This window comes from Anopheles merus, chromosome X (assembly GCF_017562075.2).
Source record: "Anopheles merus strain MAF chromosome X, AmerM5.1, whole genome shotgun sequence".
NCBI classification, from domain to species: domain Eukaryota; kingdom Metazoa; phylum Arthropoda; class Insecta; order Diptera; family Culicidae; genus Anopheles; species Anopheles merus.
In genome coordinates, this window is record NC_054081.1 from 12,364,124 (window position 1) to 12,382,103 (window position 17,980).

Here is a 17,980-nt window from a genome sequence, read left to right on the forward strand (position 1 = left end):
GGTTTCATTAATTTTTCGTTGAGATTCATATATCATATCATATGAATCTTAAGTGATGTGTGATTCGAATACCGAAAAGATTCATGAATCTCCAAGAATTCATAAATCTCCAAGGATTCATAAATCTCCAAGAATGCATGAATCTCCTATGGTTCATGAATCTAGAAAGGTAAATTAATCTTCAAAGATTCATAAATTCATATATCACCAGTAATTCATGAAATCTTTAGGGATGTGTGATTTTCAAACTAATGTATTTGCGTGATCCCACCAAGCAACATGTCCGTCGTGGGTTCAAGCGTCGCATGGACCGCCTCCCCGTAGCAAAACAAACTATCCGGCTGCATGATACTTGAAAAGAAGTCCCGAAGGCCTTTATAAGCGTGACCACGTAGGTTGCTACGCCAAGAAGAAAAATAATGGACAGCTCAAGCTTTATGAATCTTTGGAGATGTATTAATCCCTTGAGATTCATGAATTCTTAGAGATTCATGCATCTTTTGAGACACATGAGTCTTTGGAGATTTATGAGTCTTTGGAGATTTATGAATCTTTGGAGATTCATGAGTTTTTGAGAATCATGAAGCTTTGGAAATTCATAACTATTTGAGGTTGTTATTCATGGATTCATAAATCCTTGAAACCGTTGAAGTTTTATGAATTTTAATGAATTTATGAAGCTTTCAGATTCATTAATCTTTGAAGATTAATTTATCTTTCCAGATTCATGAACCATTGGTGATTCTCGAATCGAGGATTCGAGATTCATGAATCCTTGGAGATTCGTGAATCTTTTGAAATTCATGAATTCTTGGAGATTGATGAAGCTTTAGAAATTCATCAATCTTTGAAGAATTGATACGAGATTTGAATCACTCATCACTGAAGACTCATATGAATGAATCTCCAAAGATTCATGAATATTTGGAGATTCACGAATCTTTCGAGATTCATGAGTCTTTGCAGATTCATGAATCTTTGTAGAGTCATGAATATTTGGAGAGTTATGTATCTTTAGAGATTCATGAAACTTTGAGATCCATGAGTCTTTGCAACCGAGATTCAGATTCATTGAAACATTTCATGAATCTGAATCAGATATACCCAATACTGGAACAACAAAAAAGACAGAATTGCAGCTACAAAGATAAGCTATCGCAGACAAAAAAAACACGGATGAGAGTTGAGGGGTTGCAAAACGATAAGGAGATAACAGCTAAAAGCATGACCAAGTAGTACGCAGCAAATGCATAAGATGCTTTCGATTTACCGCGCAGATGGAAAAATAAACGCGTGCGTGTGCGTGTGCGTGAGTCCACCATTGATCACCCCGGAGACACGAGGACACGTTGCCGTGTGGAAAGACAAGTACAGAAAGATGGATGAGCGATAAGCGATAACAGGCTTTGGGGCGCCGTCGATCAGGTGATCCAGCGGCTGCTTACCTGGTGCACGGTTTCACGTTCTGGTAGACCGTGTCCCCGATCCGGATCCACCTCCAGTCGTCCTCCTCGAACGCGCTCGGGCCCTTCACCAGTATGTTGGCGCGGAACTGGAGCGCCGGCACCGGTTTGTCCAGCCGGGCGTTCACGTCCGCGACCGAGCCCTCCGACACGAGCATGTAGCTGGTGGCGTCGTGCAGCGCGCCCGAGTCCCGCGCCGTCAGCAGCCGGTGGATGCGGTTCTTCTCCCGCACCGGGCGGGTCGGCCGATCGAGCGGATAGTACACCAGCCGCAGGCCAAAGTCCTCGCTCAGCAGGAAGCGGGACAGCCAGCGGGCCACCTCCTCACCGCAGTCCACCGCGGTGACCGGCTGGTCCCACACCTCCGCACTGCCCGGGGCGCTGCTCTCCAGCAGCTTCCGCACGTCCACACCGATATCCATCATGCCCGGCGCCGACAGGGTCATGCGCTCGTACTGCGCATCGAACGACGGCTGCACCAGCACGAGCGTCGGATGGGACCGGCCGGTAATGAACTTGCCGTCCGCGCTCTTCACCACCATGAAGATGCGGTCGCGCAGAAACCCGACCTGCGGCCCGATCGGCGAGCACTGGAACTGGCGCACCCGGACCGCGCCGCACGATTTGATCGGATAGATCCACAGATCGGACACCTCGCCGACGCGGTGCCACTCGGACGGCGGTTGCTGTGCCGCCCGGTACCGCAGCAGCCGGTACACGCCGTACCCGAGCGCTGTCGCCACACCGACACCGGCGGCGACGGCCAACAGCTGCCCGGCCGTCGGTTTGCCACCCGCTCCATCGTTCAGCAGCTCTAGATGCACGAGAGAAACTCCTTGTTAAAGACGGTTTGTTGTGGAGCAGGCGTGTTTTTTTGGGGAGGCATGAAAATGGAGATGAACTTGATGAGCGATCACGATGCGATGGGCGATAAAAGAAGGGAAAACCGGGAACAGGTGTGTGTGTGTGTGCTGTAACTTACTGGAAAGCATCTCGTCCGACAGCCCGTCCGCGTTGCGCTGATGCCTGAAAGTGAGCGGTATCGAGCAGAAATCAATCATTAAGAAGGCCGATTTTTCGTTGCGGGAACCGTTGCCCGCCGCAAGGTAGCAGATAAATTGTGGTATTTGCAGGAAACGCTGCCCCAAAACTTGGCCCAAACCGCTGGCAGAAGAATCTAATCAACGACTGTCAACAACCCAATGGTCGTGGATGATAAGAAACACTCCCGTCCCTCTCCTGCTCTCGGTCTCTCTCTTTCTCTTTTGCTACAAGAGGGTGCTGTTTGATAACGCATTTCTTACCTTTTTGTCCGTTCGCTAATGAAGCAGCTAATCAAACCTCAGCGCGATACGTCCCGTGCCAGCTCCGGCAGAAGGTGTTAATGGGCAGCTCAAATACAATGCGAAGACAAGGCGCACGTGCATTGCCTGTCTGCTGCCCTAAAAACTGCTCCGCATGACGCCGAAATGCTACAAGCACGAAGAAGACATTAGTTGTTTTAGGGGAGAGTGAAGGACGACATTTTACACACTTTTCGGCGGACGGAGGGACTTGCTTACCGGGTTTTGCTTTTTTTTTCACTGCCCCCCGTTCTCACTGCGGAGTTTGTTTACATCCAATCGAGCGGATTTAGCTGGATAGTTTCTTCTCTTCTTCTTACTGCTACTTTCACATACTGTTTCCTTCTCGCTCTTACTTGCGGCGGTATCGACGGGGACAGCTGAACTCAACTGTCACGCACATGAAAAGCGACGCCACATTTGTACACAACAATGCAGCTTTGTTTACATACTCACCGAGGGAAACTGGCTAATACAGCTGTTTTGCAAACAATTTTACACTCCTATGTCTTTCAAATTATAAATTTTAAACTTGTGTTGGTTTAGTGATAACAAACTATCACTGCACATAGATGAGTAAAATGTTTATAATCAAGTAACCATTGATCAATGGTAGCCAAGTCGATACAAGAGGTGAGCCTATATGGTACAATCAAACCAAGGTAACTATACTATTCCGGTGAGCTTATAACTTTTCTTTATGCAAAAGACAACATTGAAAAACAAACACAAAGCTTCAGGATGCACTTAGGCCCGTGGCAGCGCTCATCCGATGCGATTTTATCGGACGAAATTTATATGGGATTTGACAGATAACGTCGGACGTGCGATTTCGTCGTACGACGGAATCAAAAAATTTTGATTCCGTCGGATCGTCGCATCCGATTTTTATCTTCAATGTAATCATGCAGGTTATGTAGGAACAATATGAAATTATTTTTTATAATGGTTAAACCATTCAAATTTTCGCAATATGAGCCGAAATAGCGTTTGACAGAAGCGTCCGATAAAATCGCATCGGATAAGCGTTGCCACCGCCCTTAGGGCGGTGGCAACGCTCATCGGATGCGATTTTATCGGACGTGATTTATATGGGATTTGACAGATAACGTCGGACGTGCGATTTCGTCGTCCGACGTTATCTGTCAATCCCATATAAATCTCGTCCGATAAAATCGCATCCGATTAGCGTTGCCACCGCCCTTATCCATTCATTCTTTTGTATTAATTGTTGCGCAATCATAACAAAAATTGTACAATCAACAGCTGTAATTGTAAAAATTGCGTTAGCTGAAACTGTTCCGCTCGGGCTGCTGGTAGAGTGACCAGGCATTCCAATTTATCTGTGTTCTTACCTATTTTAAATATGCCTACCGTTCACAAATGAGCTCCCTTAAACTACCGATTTTTTTTTTTTTTTTTTTGATACCGACAATCACATATTTTTTTCATAACACCTACCGAGAAAACATAAAACCATTTTCCCAAACATTGTATGCATTAAACTCCTTATGAAGATATTGCAACCACTAGCGACTAGAACAAGAAATTTAAGGCCGAAAATACACGGACTGGAATTTTGCGGCCGTGGAATTCCGCATGCTGTCAACCCCATATGCAAACTGTCAGCGGCTACTTTTCCGAACTGTCATATCCATACATTTTTCAACAGGCAGAATTCCGCGGACGCGAAATTCTGGTCCGTATATTTTAACAATAACAACGTTTCTGCATTTAAGCAGATGCGATTTAAGCCCGTGTCTGTGCTCGTTCGGATGCGATTTTATCGGAAGGCCTGTCAAAATTTTATATGGAATTTGACAGATAACATCGGACGTGCGTTTATATCGTATGACAATTTCAAAAAATTTAGATTTCATTGAACGCCACATCCGATTTTATCTAGCAAACTAATTGTGTGGTGTTTTGAAGTAACAACCTCATCTTAATGTTGCATATTCGTTAAACTATTAAAATCATCCAAATATTCGCAATATGAACCGTAAAGCGTTTGATAACACGTGTGATAAAATCGTACGACAGCGATGGAGCACAGACACGGCCCTTAATTGGACATGCTGTAAAAATTGTACAAGTGTCTTGACACATAGCGTCAGGCCTGTGACTTTTTTGTATGACGGAACAAATGAAAAAGGTAAAAAGTACACATGGTAACCAAAGTTGGCGCAAATGCCAAACTTGTTTGCAAAATGACTTAACATCTCGCCTGGGTTGGGAAATAAAGCACAATGAAATGAAACTGGGTACAAATTTTAAATGATTTAGCTTTATAAAATACGTTCAAGGCCTAAAATACACGTTGATCGTTTCCGCGGGCGCGTCCAATCCTGTCATTAATAAAGTCATTACCAAAATATATATTTCATCACAAATGTTAGATTATTTTATTGAAATTTATATTAATTTTTTTTTTAAATCCTAGCCAGTTTTTATCATCTTCATGTTTTTTATGAGAATATTTGAAATGTGCTATGAATTATAGCGTTTTTTGTTGCGACAATATGCTATGATAACCGTCATTTCAAATGCCATCCTTAGCATGCATTATCATCTTTGTATTGTACTGCCATTGTCATTTTTCAATAGCACAGATAAACGGACAGCAGGATAAAAGGTACTCGGATAAACGGCGCTCTACTGTTTGTTTGACTTGTAGGAAGAATCTCAAATTAACGTTTTTTTTGTTTTTTGTTTTTTTTTTTTTTTTGTTATCATTAGGTTATTAACTCATCATAATAATGTCAATTTCAATCGAATTAGCTATATAGCACATCGAAATTCCCAAACCAAATAGTTAATCGAAAATGGATTGACAGCACGTCCACGGCCCTAAGCGACTGCGTGGAGCCCTGCAGAAAGGAACATACCACCGCTGAGAAGAAAATATGTATCTCAATCCTTCTTTGGCTTAGAATGCGTAGTACAATTTCCTGTTCGACACTACAGAAACGCCTACGTTCGGTCAACGCTAAGAACCAAAATGCGCCATTCCATCTCCTTGAAATGTACATCATGAAGAATTCATAGCTCCCCCCCCCCCCCCCCCCTCGACTCTGTAACTCCTGCCGAACACTACCGATAAAATGTTGCTGCTTCTACCGATAACTGCCAAAATAATCTGGCCACACTGACTGGTGTGGTAGAGCGTAGGTGTGCGATTGACAGCAGCTGTCGAAAAGGGAGCTGTCAAACCCGGCTGTTGTTGACAGCAGCGCGACGCATTCCAAAACAAGAATGACACACACACACACACACGCACACACAGGTCCACACGCCCTTCCACTTCTAGTTCTGGAAAAACGTACGAATTTACGCACTTGTTCGTCACCGATGTCGTATCGCTGCGAGGCTGTTCCGTATCTGTAAACTAAGGGCAGTGGTGTGGTGCACGGAAAAGAAGATGTCATTTGGCTGGGTGTAAACAAGTGGATGGGAGGAAACGAAGGTTGTAAGATTTCTATTGCTGCAAAGAACAAAAAAAGGGAGACGAATGTGGTGTGTGTGTGTATTGTTTGTGACGGAGCAGAATGCGCTAGCAATAACAATGAAAAACAATTTTCCATTCGAGAGCTCTTTCTTAGTGCTTGCACTGTGGTGTGTGATACTGCGAGTGAACGAAAGTAAAAAATAACGCGATAATTGGCTAAGGAAACTAAAAACAGCTTTGGTTACGCTTGAGAGGGGTAAAAAGCCTAAACAATTTTTCTTTGTTTTTGATACATATTTATGTGCCATGAGCCAGTGAAGCGAATAAAAAAAAACTGAAGAAAAAAACACACACAAAGCCACGAATTAAACAGTAGCAGCATTTTTTCATTTTTCAACTTTGTCCCCATGCTGCGACATTCTGCCCTTTGTTTTGCTTCTATTGAGCAAAGATAAGTGCTTCCTGCATTCAAGCCCCAATCTGCATTGCAAAGGAGTGGAGAGGAAAGCGAGGAATCGATGCACTTGCCATCACACATTTTACTCAACACATCGAGCGAAAGAAGGACAGCATGCAACAAAACTACCAAATTCTAATTCTGTTTTTATTTGTTTGTTTGCAGGGAAGTGAGGGATTGCCATCTTGCTGCAGTTGCTTCGGCTCTGAAAAACTCATAAACCCCGTCAGTGGTATCATCGCATCAGCAGAGCATTAGTCATACCCAACAAGGTGTGTATGTGTGTGGGTGTGCGTACGTGTATGTGTTTTGAAGAAGGGGCCAGATTTCTAAGCACACAGTCGGTCGTTCTACTAGCCGTTCTACACCCCGATACGATCCCAGCGCACCAGCCAGTAATTTGATCCTCCGCGAGTGTGGCGTGTGCGTCTGGCCGTCACCCGGTGCATTGCTAGGGCTTTTGTGGACCGGCCGCGAACTGCCCTCGGAGAGCCGGGACAGATAGGAGACAGCAACCGCAGTCTCACAGTATTGAGGTGAGGTTAATTAGATTAATAATCACGATCGCTCTCACTACCATTGCGTAAGCAAAATGTTTGAACAACACGATACAAAACAGCACCCTTCCGCGGTAGATCGCACGTCCAGCAAGGGGATTTATATTATTTCTTGTTTGTCAACTTAACTCTTTTGCCCTCCTAGCAGCAAGATAATGCGGCAGGGGCTGCCGCCGACGTTGAGCAGGCGCGCTGTTATCACAAAATGTTTAACGTCGTGTGTTTGTATGTTGTTTTTTTTTTTTACAGCCCTTTTTTGTTTTAGCTTTCTATTAGACGGAACAGTTCACTGAACTGCGCCTGAGCGACAATGCCGATCCTGTACAGCATGGTGTCGCGGGGCCAAACCGTGCTGGCCCGGTACGCGGACTGCATCGGTAATTTTACCGAGGTGACCGAACAAATCATCCCGAAGATACAGCTGATCGATCACAAGCTTACCTACTTGCACGGCAACTATCTGATACATTACATCTGCGACAACCGGGTCATCTATATGTGCATCACGGACGACGTAAGTTTGAAGCGTTGAATGGAAACACGAGTTTAGCGAAATTTTATATATCTTAAAATGCGGTCCAACTCGTGACCTTTTCACAATCTTTCTGCACGATCCTCATAAAGCTCTGCAGCGGACTCTCGCATGACGAGATTAATCCGTGCGTGTGAGTCACTCATCAGATGGAAACTTTATTCTAATCGAGCGATAAAATAATTGATTAGAGATAGGGTCAAAACACTGCTAGAACAAAGGGAACTGTTTTTTTATATTGCCAATCCCATTAAATTAAATTGAATTAAATATAATTTGAATGCAAAAAACGATTAAATACCGAGCTTTCAAAATTGGACGAAGCTCATGCTATTCCATGCGTATTCCACTTTTCTTGGCACAGCAACAGCTGATTTTTCTCTGGGGAAAATGGTTAAAGGGCCTGAAGCTGCCAATCTTCCTTTAGACTATGGCCTCAAAAGTCAACCAAAACCTTGAGCGCAAAATAAACAGCAGGCTGATTCGCAAAAGAGGATGCCAGCTCGTTGATACTGACCTGCAAGTGGGTTGTAGATTTGATGGCAATGAATATAGGCAAAAGAGCCTTCCACATAACGAGTTTTTCGTATGAGGGATTTCACTGTATGTTGATGTGATTGGCACAGGTGGAAAGAATTGCAAAACAGTTATGAGGAAAATGTTGTGCATTCGAGAACTAGCAGGATAAATCTCTTAAGGAATTCCAAATTAAAACATAACAATGTACTGCTAAGTAGTTATTCCAATATCAAATATCAAATTTTTTTAGTCGTTTTTTTTTTTCAAATGTTTACTCTGTTTCGAGTTTTCTAGCTGAGCATAAAATTAAAACCACAGGTTTTGTTCTATATCTGTAATAATTGGGGCAGAATAGTATTGGCACAAGAAGAAATGAACGAACTCGAACTGCGGAAGACAGTCGTTGATCAGATCGCGATGAAGAAACACCGAATTGAACTGATAGGGGAAAAAACTGATGTCAGCATTCTCCCACATTCGGTCCACCTCAAATAACCCTCAGTCGTTTCCTGACCATCATACGGTTTCATTCTATCTTTGCTTCCATGTTTGCATATAATTGAGTATGTTTTTACACTATCAATATTATCTATAATCAAGAAATCCTTAAGTTGCTTTCGTATTAGCGCGGATCACAAATGGCTTGACGCGGATTTCGAGGTTTTTAATGCGATACTCCTGTAACAGCTCTGGAGTTGAATATTGCTAACGTAAACAGGGTTACTTTCTAGCTGAACTATCTCGCTTCTCAGCGCAGTTTCGAGGATTCATATTGAAACACGTCATGTGTTAGAGTTTGATGCATGAAATCGTGTACGTTTTCTTACGATCCCAGAATCGATTCAAATCAGTCGTTTTTGACATCACAATCGTAGCGGAAAATGGATCATAAACGATGTTTTGCCTGTTTTGAAGCAAAATTGTTTTGGTTTTCTGCTAGGATAAATTAAGTACATATAGTAAATATTCCCCAACGTGTGGTCTCTTCAAAATCAATTGTTTGTTTAAGGTGAACATTTGGGCAGCCTTGTCATTTTCCATACTTTTGTTTTTATTCAAGATGAATATCTCGCTAAGACGAATTTGATATTTGGTCTATGCTATGCTATTTGGTTGCCAAAAATCTAAGATGAATTTGTTGAACGGCAATTTTTCAAAATATTTCATTTACCGGTCTAAAGAGGCCATATTTCCATGGTTCCATGGAACATTGATTCATTTTTCCTAAGATAAAAATTCACTTGAACGTTCACTTCAATCAGACTTCATTGAATATGTTTATGGGTTCAGCATTAATTCCAGGTCCTTTATGGGGTTACTTTCAGTTCCAGTACTGATGTTGATTCATAAGTACAGTCTGAACTCATTGGTTGAACTTCGACTCCCTGCCAACTATTGAATATGTGCTTTTTAGTTGGCACGTTTTTCCATACAAAAAAATTCTGAAATTTTTCTCGGCATGCCATGAGAATTTTGTGAAATTTTCAAAAACCGGGTTTTCCATACAAACGCATGCTTTTTAATTGAACTGTCAGCCAACTATCGAGCGTTCAACTAAAAAGCATGCCAACTAAAAAGCGTTTAACTATTGAATTCTGACTGTAGTTCCAGGTCTGGTATAGGTTCAGTATCAATTCCAAGTCTTGTATGGAATCAGTATCAGTTCCAAGACCAGTGTGGTTTCATGATAGGTTCTAGGACCGGTATGGGTTCATGAGCAGTTCCAGGACCGGTATGGGTTCATAATAGATTCGAGGGGAGGTATGGGTTCATGATCGGTTGCAGGACCAGTATAGGTCCAGGATCAGTTCTTGGACCGGTATGACTAGTATTGGTTCCCATACCGGTTTAGGTTCAGTATTGAATGCTGGACCGGCATAGATTCAGGCACCAGGTTTAAGACCGGCATGTGCAGTTTCTGAACCAGACAAGGTGATGTATTGGTGTAAGAACCAGTATGGGTTTGGTTTTGGTTTTAGGTCTCTTAAGGAGTCTCTTACCTAATTTTAATTGAGTTTCGAGACCATTGTTTTCGGCGTACTCTTTGCAGTAAAGTTGATCTTTGAAATTAATTTGCGTAGCCCTGTAACCCGGCCAAATTAACAAGTTTGAACGATCACATGAAATAATAGATAATTCAAAGAACTTTTATTAAAAGAGTTTTAATTATTAATCATCTACTCGAAAATTCCTTTTCTTTTGGCATTTGTTAGAATTGTGTGAGTGAATTTATTTATTTATTTATTTGTTAGTCAAATTTCTCGACTCGTCTCTAGACAAAAGGCTAGACTATGTTACGATTCTACGCTTCTTAATTCGAAACATCAAAACTCTTGTCCTTATGAATGAGTATCAAATTGAAAATAAAAATGATCTCTTCTGTCCATAGTGCAACGAATATGCCGCTAGAATTTGGCTCTTAGTCATCTATCTTTGTCTAAATGTCATCTTTTTTTACTTTAGCAAATATCATGCTAATTTATCATGGCATTTGAGTAAATCTATGACATCTTTTATTTTTCTTCATAATAAAAAATGTGATTTAATGTTATGGTATTTTTGAAGAAAGTGAAATGTAATAAGTTTTCACACCATTTATTCCTAAAAAATATATACCGACTTAGGAGAATGTACTGAAAATCTCAAAATCAGCACGCCAATGGTAGTTTTTTTATTACTTTTCTTTTGATAATTAATTATGAAACTTAAATTCACTAATTTTGCAGTCTTGCAGTTAAACATTGATACGTTGATTCGAGACACACAAAAAACAGACATAATTCAGCCTCTACCACTGTTACCCACATTTTGTCGCTAATGCTGCGAGATTTTGTGCGTTACAAGTGGTATTTGTGGAGCATTTAGACTTGATCGTTGTGTGAAAGCTCCGTTAAGAGGGATACGCTAGAAAATGCACACAAAAAGTTTCAATTTGATGTAAATTCGTTCAAATTTTGAATGTACAACTTGACAAAACTTGTTCCAATCGTCTTTAAACAGTATTAATTTAATTTATTTAATAGCAAAAGCAACGAGTTACAATACAGTAGAGATCACAGCCTAAGGGAAAACACATGATATAGAAGCTATTTAATCGTAAAATAACGTTAGCCAACTCGATTTGAAATTAATTTACAAAAAAACAAGTTACTGTAACAATTCTTATCGTTCCATTCATCCAACAAGCTCCTGTTTAATCGTACGTTTGCTTACGAACCCCTTTTGCCGTTCTCCCTCGACAGCGCTTCGATCGATCCCGTGCCTTCCTCTTTCTGCAAGACATCAACGAGCGGTTCATCTGCATGTACGGGCTGACCGTGGCGACCGCGATTTCGTACGCGATGAACACCGAGTTCGCCCGTACGCTCGCCGCCCAGATGCGCCAGTTCAACGAGGGCCAGGAGCAGGACGCGATCAGCCGCGTCAATGGCGAGATTGACGAGCTGAAGGACATCATGGTGAAGAACATCGAAAACATCACCAACCGCGGCGAACGGCTCGAGCTGCTCGTCAACCAGACGGAAAATCTCCGCAACAATGTGCGTATGCGTGCGGCTCGCTTCGCCCAATTATTGCTTTTTTTGCTTTTCCCATTAACAAACCCCTTTTTTGTTCCTCTTTCTCTCTTTCCTTTCTCCCCGTCAACACTGTGCAGTCTGTGACATTCCGGCAAACGTCGCGCAATCTGGCGCGCACCATGTTCTGGCGTAACGTGCGCATGTACTTTCTCGTCGCCGCCATACTGCTGTTCGTGATCTACGTGATCGTGAGCATGGCCTGCGGTGGGTTGCTGTGGCAGAGCTGCATCCACTCGTCGCCCGCACCGAAGGGGCCACCGAACGGTGGGGGGTTGTAATTTGTGTGTTGACCGCCAATGAGCGCGCGCAGGCGGATGGTGGTGGTGGTGGTTGCAGGATTAAAGTGATGAACGGGAATTAGTAGACAGGTTATCTTAACGCTTTACAGCTCAGCAGAACAGAGTTTCGTTCGAGCAGCAGAACACTCACGCAGACACACGGAGAAACAAGAATGGAACATGAGTTTATTATTATTATTTTTTTTTTTTTGAGCTTCGTTTCGTGTAGTGTTTTGGTTTCCAATTTTTGTTGTTGTTGCAGTAGAATCGGGGCTCTTGACGTGATATAGTGCTCATTGACATCGTGATTGGCAAGGGCTTTGGTGTATCGTTTGTTCAAAGTTTATATTGATAAAAAAAGAAAACAAAAACAAAGGAAAGGAATGGAAGTGGAACACATTTTTAATCCCAGCTCTAGTGACGCACGCTACAGTGCGGCACAGTGGTTTGAATTTATTTAGTTTTAAAAAAACACGAAAGATGTAGTTACGAGGGGTATCAGAATCAAGGGTATCGTGAGTACGGGTGAGCGTGTCGTGAGTCGTTGTGTCGTTTCCGGTGTTGCTTCTTCATTTCTTTCCAAAAACGGCCGGTTAGAAGAGGACGACGCGAAAGAGAGAAAAAGCCCATCAGTAGCTAAATCCTTTTCACATTGCTTTGCTTTCTTTTCATGTATTGTGCTTTTTGCTTCGGTTTAGCGATGTGACTTTAATGCTTAATTAATTACCAAAAACCCCGAAACATGGTACGGCAAGCTGCTGGGGTTTGTGGTAGGGGGTTGTTTTTTTGATCACGTATTTTTGGCAAATTGTTAGTTCTACATCATTTAACTTTAAGCACTGAGACGAGCAGAATAATTTGAAGAGTGAATGCGAACGAACAAATCCTTGCGGAAAAGTGATTAGCTCTGCGTTGTTGTGCCGTTGGTCTGTTGAAATCATCTTACGATATGTACTGATACGGTGCCCAGAAGCGAGCGAGCGAAATAACGCGTGTTGTTTTGGATAGAATACAATACTGAAGAAACGATCTGAGAATTTTAAGCAGTAACAAAAACGATAATATATATATACATATACATATAAAGCATTGATTTAAATCATGTTGTTTGTTTTGCGTAAATATTCCGAAGCATTATTCCTGGGAACGTGTCGCGTGTGTGCGTTTTTTGCTACCTTTACACCAGAATAACTAGAGCATGAGGGATGTTTTATTTCATGATAAAGCACTCTCTCTCTCTGTCTCTGTCTCTCTCATTACATCCTTTCCTTTATCTTTATTCCTTTGCTTCAGCAGGCAGCGTTCGCCCGAAGACGCCCGGCATGATGCTAGCCCGATTCGTGTGCATGATGCATCGTCGGGCTGAAAACCGTTTTGCTATCCCTTTCCCACCATGCTCCATCCGTTGTCTGCAGTTTCTTGAGCTTCCTCTTAGCCGCTCATCACGCTCGAGGAGGCGACAGGAACAATAATGCGGATTTTAAACCCGGGTGCTGTGACAATAATACTTCATCAACAGTAGAAATGCTTCCCCCACCGCCAGGTTCGTACGCGTACGCGCTCAATGACTGAATCGTGAATGAATGTTGGGATGCGGGCCAACGAGTAAGGAAGCGAGCAGTGATGGAAGTTGGTGTCAGCAGGCACATCGAGCAACGTGGCGCGTGCTGCAACTGCAAGTCAACAATTTCGACACGGTTTCCTGCGAGACAGTGTATCAGGCTATCCTGTCGATTAGAAAATCGTTATGCCTAACACACAGCGGTGTTAGCCATCTGCAGGTTCTGTTTATTTCTAAGCGCGAAATAACTAAATTTATAAATATTTGAGCCAATAACGGGCTTGGCGTAACACGTTGGAATGTGTTTGAAGATACGGAAAGATATTGGGATAGCGATAGCGCCCACCCAAAGAAGGAAAACCTTCAACCGGGGACGGGGATGGTGTCGCTGTTAAAGAAGATCAAGCTTCCCGTCAGGCCACTTGAAAGAATCGTGACTTGGCTGACATCGATGAAGTGCATCCTTCTTCTTTCATTGCGAGGCACGAAACGCCAAACTGGCCAGTGTGCCGGCGTATGCGTGCCTGTATGTCTGTGTGCGGTAAGTGTAGTTTTACGACACAGTCTCTACCTCATAGAACATCGTCTCGCATTTGCAACGGCTGGGGCGATCCAAGTGGCTCTTTCGGCTGGGATTGAAGGAGTTTGCTGTAACGCACCGCTTATAGACTTATCTGCAAATCTTCTGCATCGGAGAGCACAATGGGCCTGAATAATTATGCTTTTATTTGTTTTACAACTACAAAAGAACTGATGTGATGTGCTCTCTGGAGCGCACCCACGACTCCGATCCGACTCCGAGTATTGTTGGTCCGATTCTGACTCCGACAAAATGGGAACCACTAGTTCGATTCGGAGTTGTCCAGAGTTGTCCAGAGTCGGAGTCGTCCAGGGTCGATCGGAATCCGCGTAGAGTAGTCCAAAGTGTTAGTCATCTGGAGTCGTAATCTTCCAGAATCGTCCGAAGTCGTCCAAAATCTCGGAGTTTGGAATCGGAGTCGTAAGGGTTCATCCGAAATCGTTCTGAGTCGTCCAGAATTGCCCGGAGCCGTCGAGAGTCGTCCGGAGTCTACCTTAGAAAAAAGGGCACGTGAAGTGCACGCGCAAAGTAAAAGACAAAAAAACACTACAAAATGGAATGCCTGATAACACTACACCGGACGGATCCAGTCGACTCGGATCGACTCCGGATGACTCAGGACGACTTCGGGCGACTCCAAACGACTCCGGACGACTCTGGACGACCCCTGACGACTCCGATTCCAAACGACTCAGGACGATTCCGGACGGCTTATGATGACTCCGGACGACTCGGGACGACTCAGGACGACTCTGGACGATTCCGACTCCAGACGACTACGACTTTGGACTACTTTACGAGATTCCGCACAGCTGCGGAGGATTTCCGACTCCGGATATTACTGGGCGGACCTATCTTCCGGAGTCGGTTCCGAAATTATTGAAGCCGGATCGGAGTCGACTCTGGTATTCCGCCAATTTTACGACTCCGACTCAGGACGACTCAGGACGACTTCGGACAACTCCGGACGACTCCAGACAACTCCGGACATCTACACTCTGGAGACCTTCCTCTTTGCACGTGTAATTCACGTGCCTTTTTTGCCTTCCTCTTTGCACGTGTAATTCACGTGCCTTTGCTTTGAAGGGCGACTCCAGACGACTCATGACGACTTCATACGACTTCTGACGACTCCAAACGACTCCAAACGACTCCGGACGACTCCAGACGACTCCGGACGACTCCAGACAACTCCGGTCGAGTTCGACGAGTTCTGAGTGATTTTTGTCTTCCATTTTGCACTTGCGCTTCAAGTGCCTTTGCTTCGAAGACCGACTCCGGACGACTCCGGACGACTCCGAACGACTCCGACTCCGAACGACTCAGGATGACTTCGGAAAACTCAGGACGAATTTAGAGAACTCAGGATGCCTTCGGACGACTCCAGACGACTCCGGACAACTCCGGAGTCCGTTGTCCGGACTCCGACTCTGAGGCCGTTCAGAGTGTTTTTTTTTGTCTTCCACGTTGCACGTGCACTTCACGTGTCTTTGCTTTGAAGGGCGACTCCGGACGACTCCTGACGACTCCGAACAACTCCGAACGACTCCGAACGACTCCGACTACGGAAGACTCCGGACGATTCAGGATGACTTCGGATGACTCCAGACGACTCCAGACGACTCTGGACGATTATCATCATAATCATCCCCTTCCGGAGTCGGTTCCGTAATTATCGGAGCCGGATCGGAGTCAACTTTGGAATTTTGCCAACCTTACCCATCACTAAAAAGAACACCCGGCACAGAGAATACATGCTAACGGAAAGGAGTTTCTAGCTATTGCGTTGTACTCTCGTCCTGTGGCTCTATGCTTTCTACCCCTACAGTTTTATGCTAGCATCCGACGCAATTTTTGCCTATCCCTTTGGACAAAACGATAACAGCATTATTATAACCTCCCGTCCACATGTTTCAGGAAAATGTGTGTGTGTGTGTGTGTGTGTGTGTGTGTGTGTGTGTGTGTGTGTGTGTGTGTGTGTGTGGCCGTCCCTTTGAAGGAACGAAAATAAATTGCGCGTTTGGCGCTACTCTCCGTGACACGACCGTGCTCTGTTGTGGCTCGCTCGAGTTCGGCAGTGAGTTATGCTACACGTGTAACCCCCTTACTTATACGCCTCATCCTTACCATACCCACGGGCCATTGTTTGGCCTGTACATACTGCGTCTTCTGCTAACTGTCGTTGCATAGATTCTGATCAAATGGGTGCTGGGAAAGTGCGCATTGGTAAATGAGACTCGCCGTTGCGTAGGCTCCGGCGGAAAGGGCCTGTTACGTGCGTATCTTCCACCACGGATCTAACCATTAGTCACGTTTGATTTGACGTGCAATGCAAATTATTGCAGGCTGATGTACCCACAGACCTCATGCCCTTGTTCTTGTTAACAGCGGGTTTTGCGCTAGCTTCTTTTGTTTATAGGTTGTTTATAGGGAATAGGTTCTTCGGAGTTCAGACTTTTCAATTTTGAAGCCTAAATTCATTCCTTACGCGTGTTCTGCCATTGCAGACAGATCGATGGAGATCCATACAAAGAGATATCCATTAGAATGTATCAAGCTGCCAACCGCATCATGGGGGCGTTGTTTTGCCACATTTGTTTCTCCCATCAAATTCCCCCATTCCCGCCGGTCAGATGTTTAATGTTATGATTCCAGACCCCCGGAGATCGGTTTCGTGCGCGATCGAGGCACACCCTGCAGCAGCCCGCCTGGTCATAAAATGTTTTCCCACAAAAAAAGAGCATTTGCGCCCGTGCTGGTATGCTGCTGGTGGTACGCACATGGAAAGCGACCCCTCCAACATTTCTTTTCTCGCGCGCGCGTGTGTGCGTGTGTCCCAGTGTGTATATGACTCGAGCAGTAAGTCACACATTTTCCATCCAGCCCCTTCCCGGACGTGCGTTACACATTTTCGAACCCATATCATGGGGGTGTTGATTACCGTTTCGGGAAATTCTCACCACAATAGCAGCAGCAGCAGCAGCACGGCACAAAGGCACAAAAGGAAAGGGGATCGCTTTACGAGCCGACGCCGTTACGGGACGCGAAACCAGATACGCGCTGGAAGGGTGCACGAAAAGGACACCAATACTCGTTGTACGTGGAAGCCGAAGCCGGAAAACCCCGACGCACTTTTTTTTCGCTAGCGTGCTCATGCATAAACATTTCCAAACGCGCCTGGAAAACGCTCCTTCTTGCGCTCTCTCGCCCACACGCACCACCAGCTTGTGCGGGCAGATCCGTCGTCGTCGCACACAGGTCGGAAAATCACAAATTTCCACCTCAAGAAGTTTGCACCGCCACAAAGTGTGTGCGCGCGCCCCGCCAAATCTCCCGGCTCGCCTTTTTTGTTCTCTTTCGCTCTCTTTCTCTCTGTCTCTCGTCTGTTATCCTGCTCGCTTTTTCCAAAACACACGCGCAATCGCGTGCGTATTTTCAGGTGTTTTCCCTTTTTCGCCTTTTTGCCCTTTTTCTCTATTGCACTGGTTCAGGGCTTTGCACAAACAACAGCCGCCGCGCCCCATTGTTTCCCCCTCCTGTGTTCTACTCTATTGCGCTGCATCAATTTCTTCTCTCGTGTTCACGCTCGCTCGCTTGCTTGCGCTCTGCTTTCCGTTCGTTCGCTCGCTCCCTCTCTCTCTCTCTCTCTCTCTCTCTCTCTTTC

The 17,980-nt window shown here is 44.4% G+C and overlaps 3 protein-coding genes across 5 annotated transcripts in view; 2 read left to right on the top strand and 1 right to left on the bottom strand.

Annotated features, from left to right (window-relative positions):
* Positions 1-173, top strand: part of LOC121589947 (mitochondrial amidoxime-reducing component 1) — a 1,808-nt gene extending 1,635 nt beyond the window's left edge. The window contains exon 4 of the mRNA XM_041909244.1: positions 166-173. Coding sequence (XP_041765178.1) covers positions 166-173 — 8 coding nt within the window. The remainder of the gene's footprint in view (positions 1-165) is intronic.
* Positions 174-1,425: 1,252 nt separating this feature from the next.
* LOC121593999 (mitochondrial amidoxime reducing component 2-like) lies at positions 1,426-2,664 on the bottom strand. The gene is made up of 2 exons (XM_041916832.1): positions 2,446-2,664; positions 1,426-2,277 (listed from the first exon to the last, which is right to left on the bottom strand). Exons 1-2 carry the CDS (start codon positions 2,522-2,524, stop codon positions 1,442-1,444), a joined length of 915 nt encoding a protein of 304 aa, XP_041772766.1. The 5' UTR covers positions 2,525-2,664; the 3' UTR covers positions 1,426-1,441.
* A 3,386-nt stretch (positions 2,665-6,050) lies between these two features.
* On the top strand, positions 6,051-13,261 carry LOC121593839 (vesicle-associated membrane protein 7). 3 transcript variants are annotated; one of them, XM_041916557.1, is made up of 6 exons: positions 6,051-6,272; positions 6,877-6,983; positions 7,069-7,247; positions 7,518-7,782; positions 11,562-11,858; positions 11,975-13,261. In XM_041916557.1, the coding sequence occupies exons 4-6, from the start codon at positions 7,579-7,581 to the stop codon at positions 12,173-12,175; spliced, it is 702 nt and encodes a 233-aa protein (XP_041772491.1). In that variant the 5' UTR covers positions 6,051-6,272; positions 6,877-6,983; positions 7,069-7,247; positions 7,518-7,578; the 3' UTR covers positions 12,176-13,261. The 3 variants fall into 3 exon arrangements, with proteins under 3 accessions (XP_041772491.1, XP_041772511.1, XP_041772500.1); XM_041916577.1 differs by lacking the exon at positions 7,069-7,247; XM_041916566.1 differs by lacking the exon at positions 6,051-6,272 and adding an exon at positions 6,280-6,510 and having other exon boundaries at positions 6,877-7,247.
* The last annotated feature ends 4,719 nt before the right edge of the window (positions 13,262-17,980 follow it).

Bases quoted from the DNA above. Each gene is read 5' to 3' on its own strand.
- LOC121593999 (XM_041916832.1), bottom strand. From the start codon at position 2,524: ATGATTGATTTCTGCTCGATACCGCTCACTTTCAGGCATCAGCGCAAC. The intron at 2,278-2,445 runs GTAAGTTACAGC...TCGTGCATCTAG, and splicing joins GTCGGACGAGATGCTTTCCA to AGCTGCTGAACGATGGAGCG.
- LOC121593839 (XM_041916557.1), top strand. From the start codon at position 7,579: ATGCCGATCCTGTACAGCATGGTGTCGCGGGGCCAAACCGTGCTGGCC. The intron at 7,783-11,561 runs GTAAGTTTGAAG...CTCCCTCGACAG, and splicing joins ATATGTGCATCACGGACGAC to CGCTTCGATCGATCCCGTGC. The intron at 11,859-11,974 runs GTGCGTATGCGT...AACACTGTGCAG, and splicing joins CGGAAAATCTCCGCAACAAT to TCTGTGACATTCCGGCAAAC.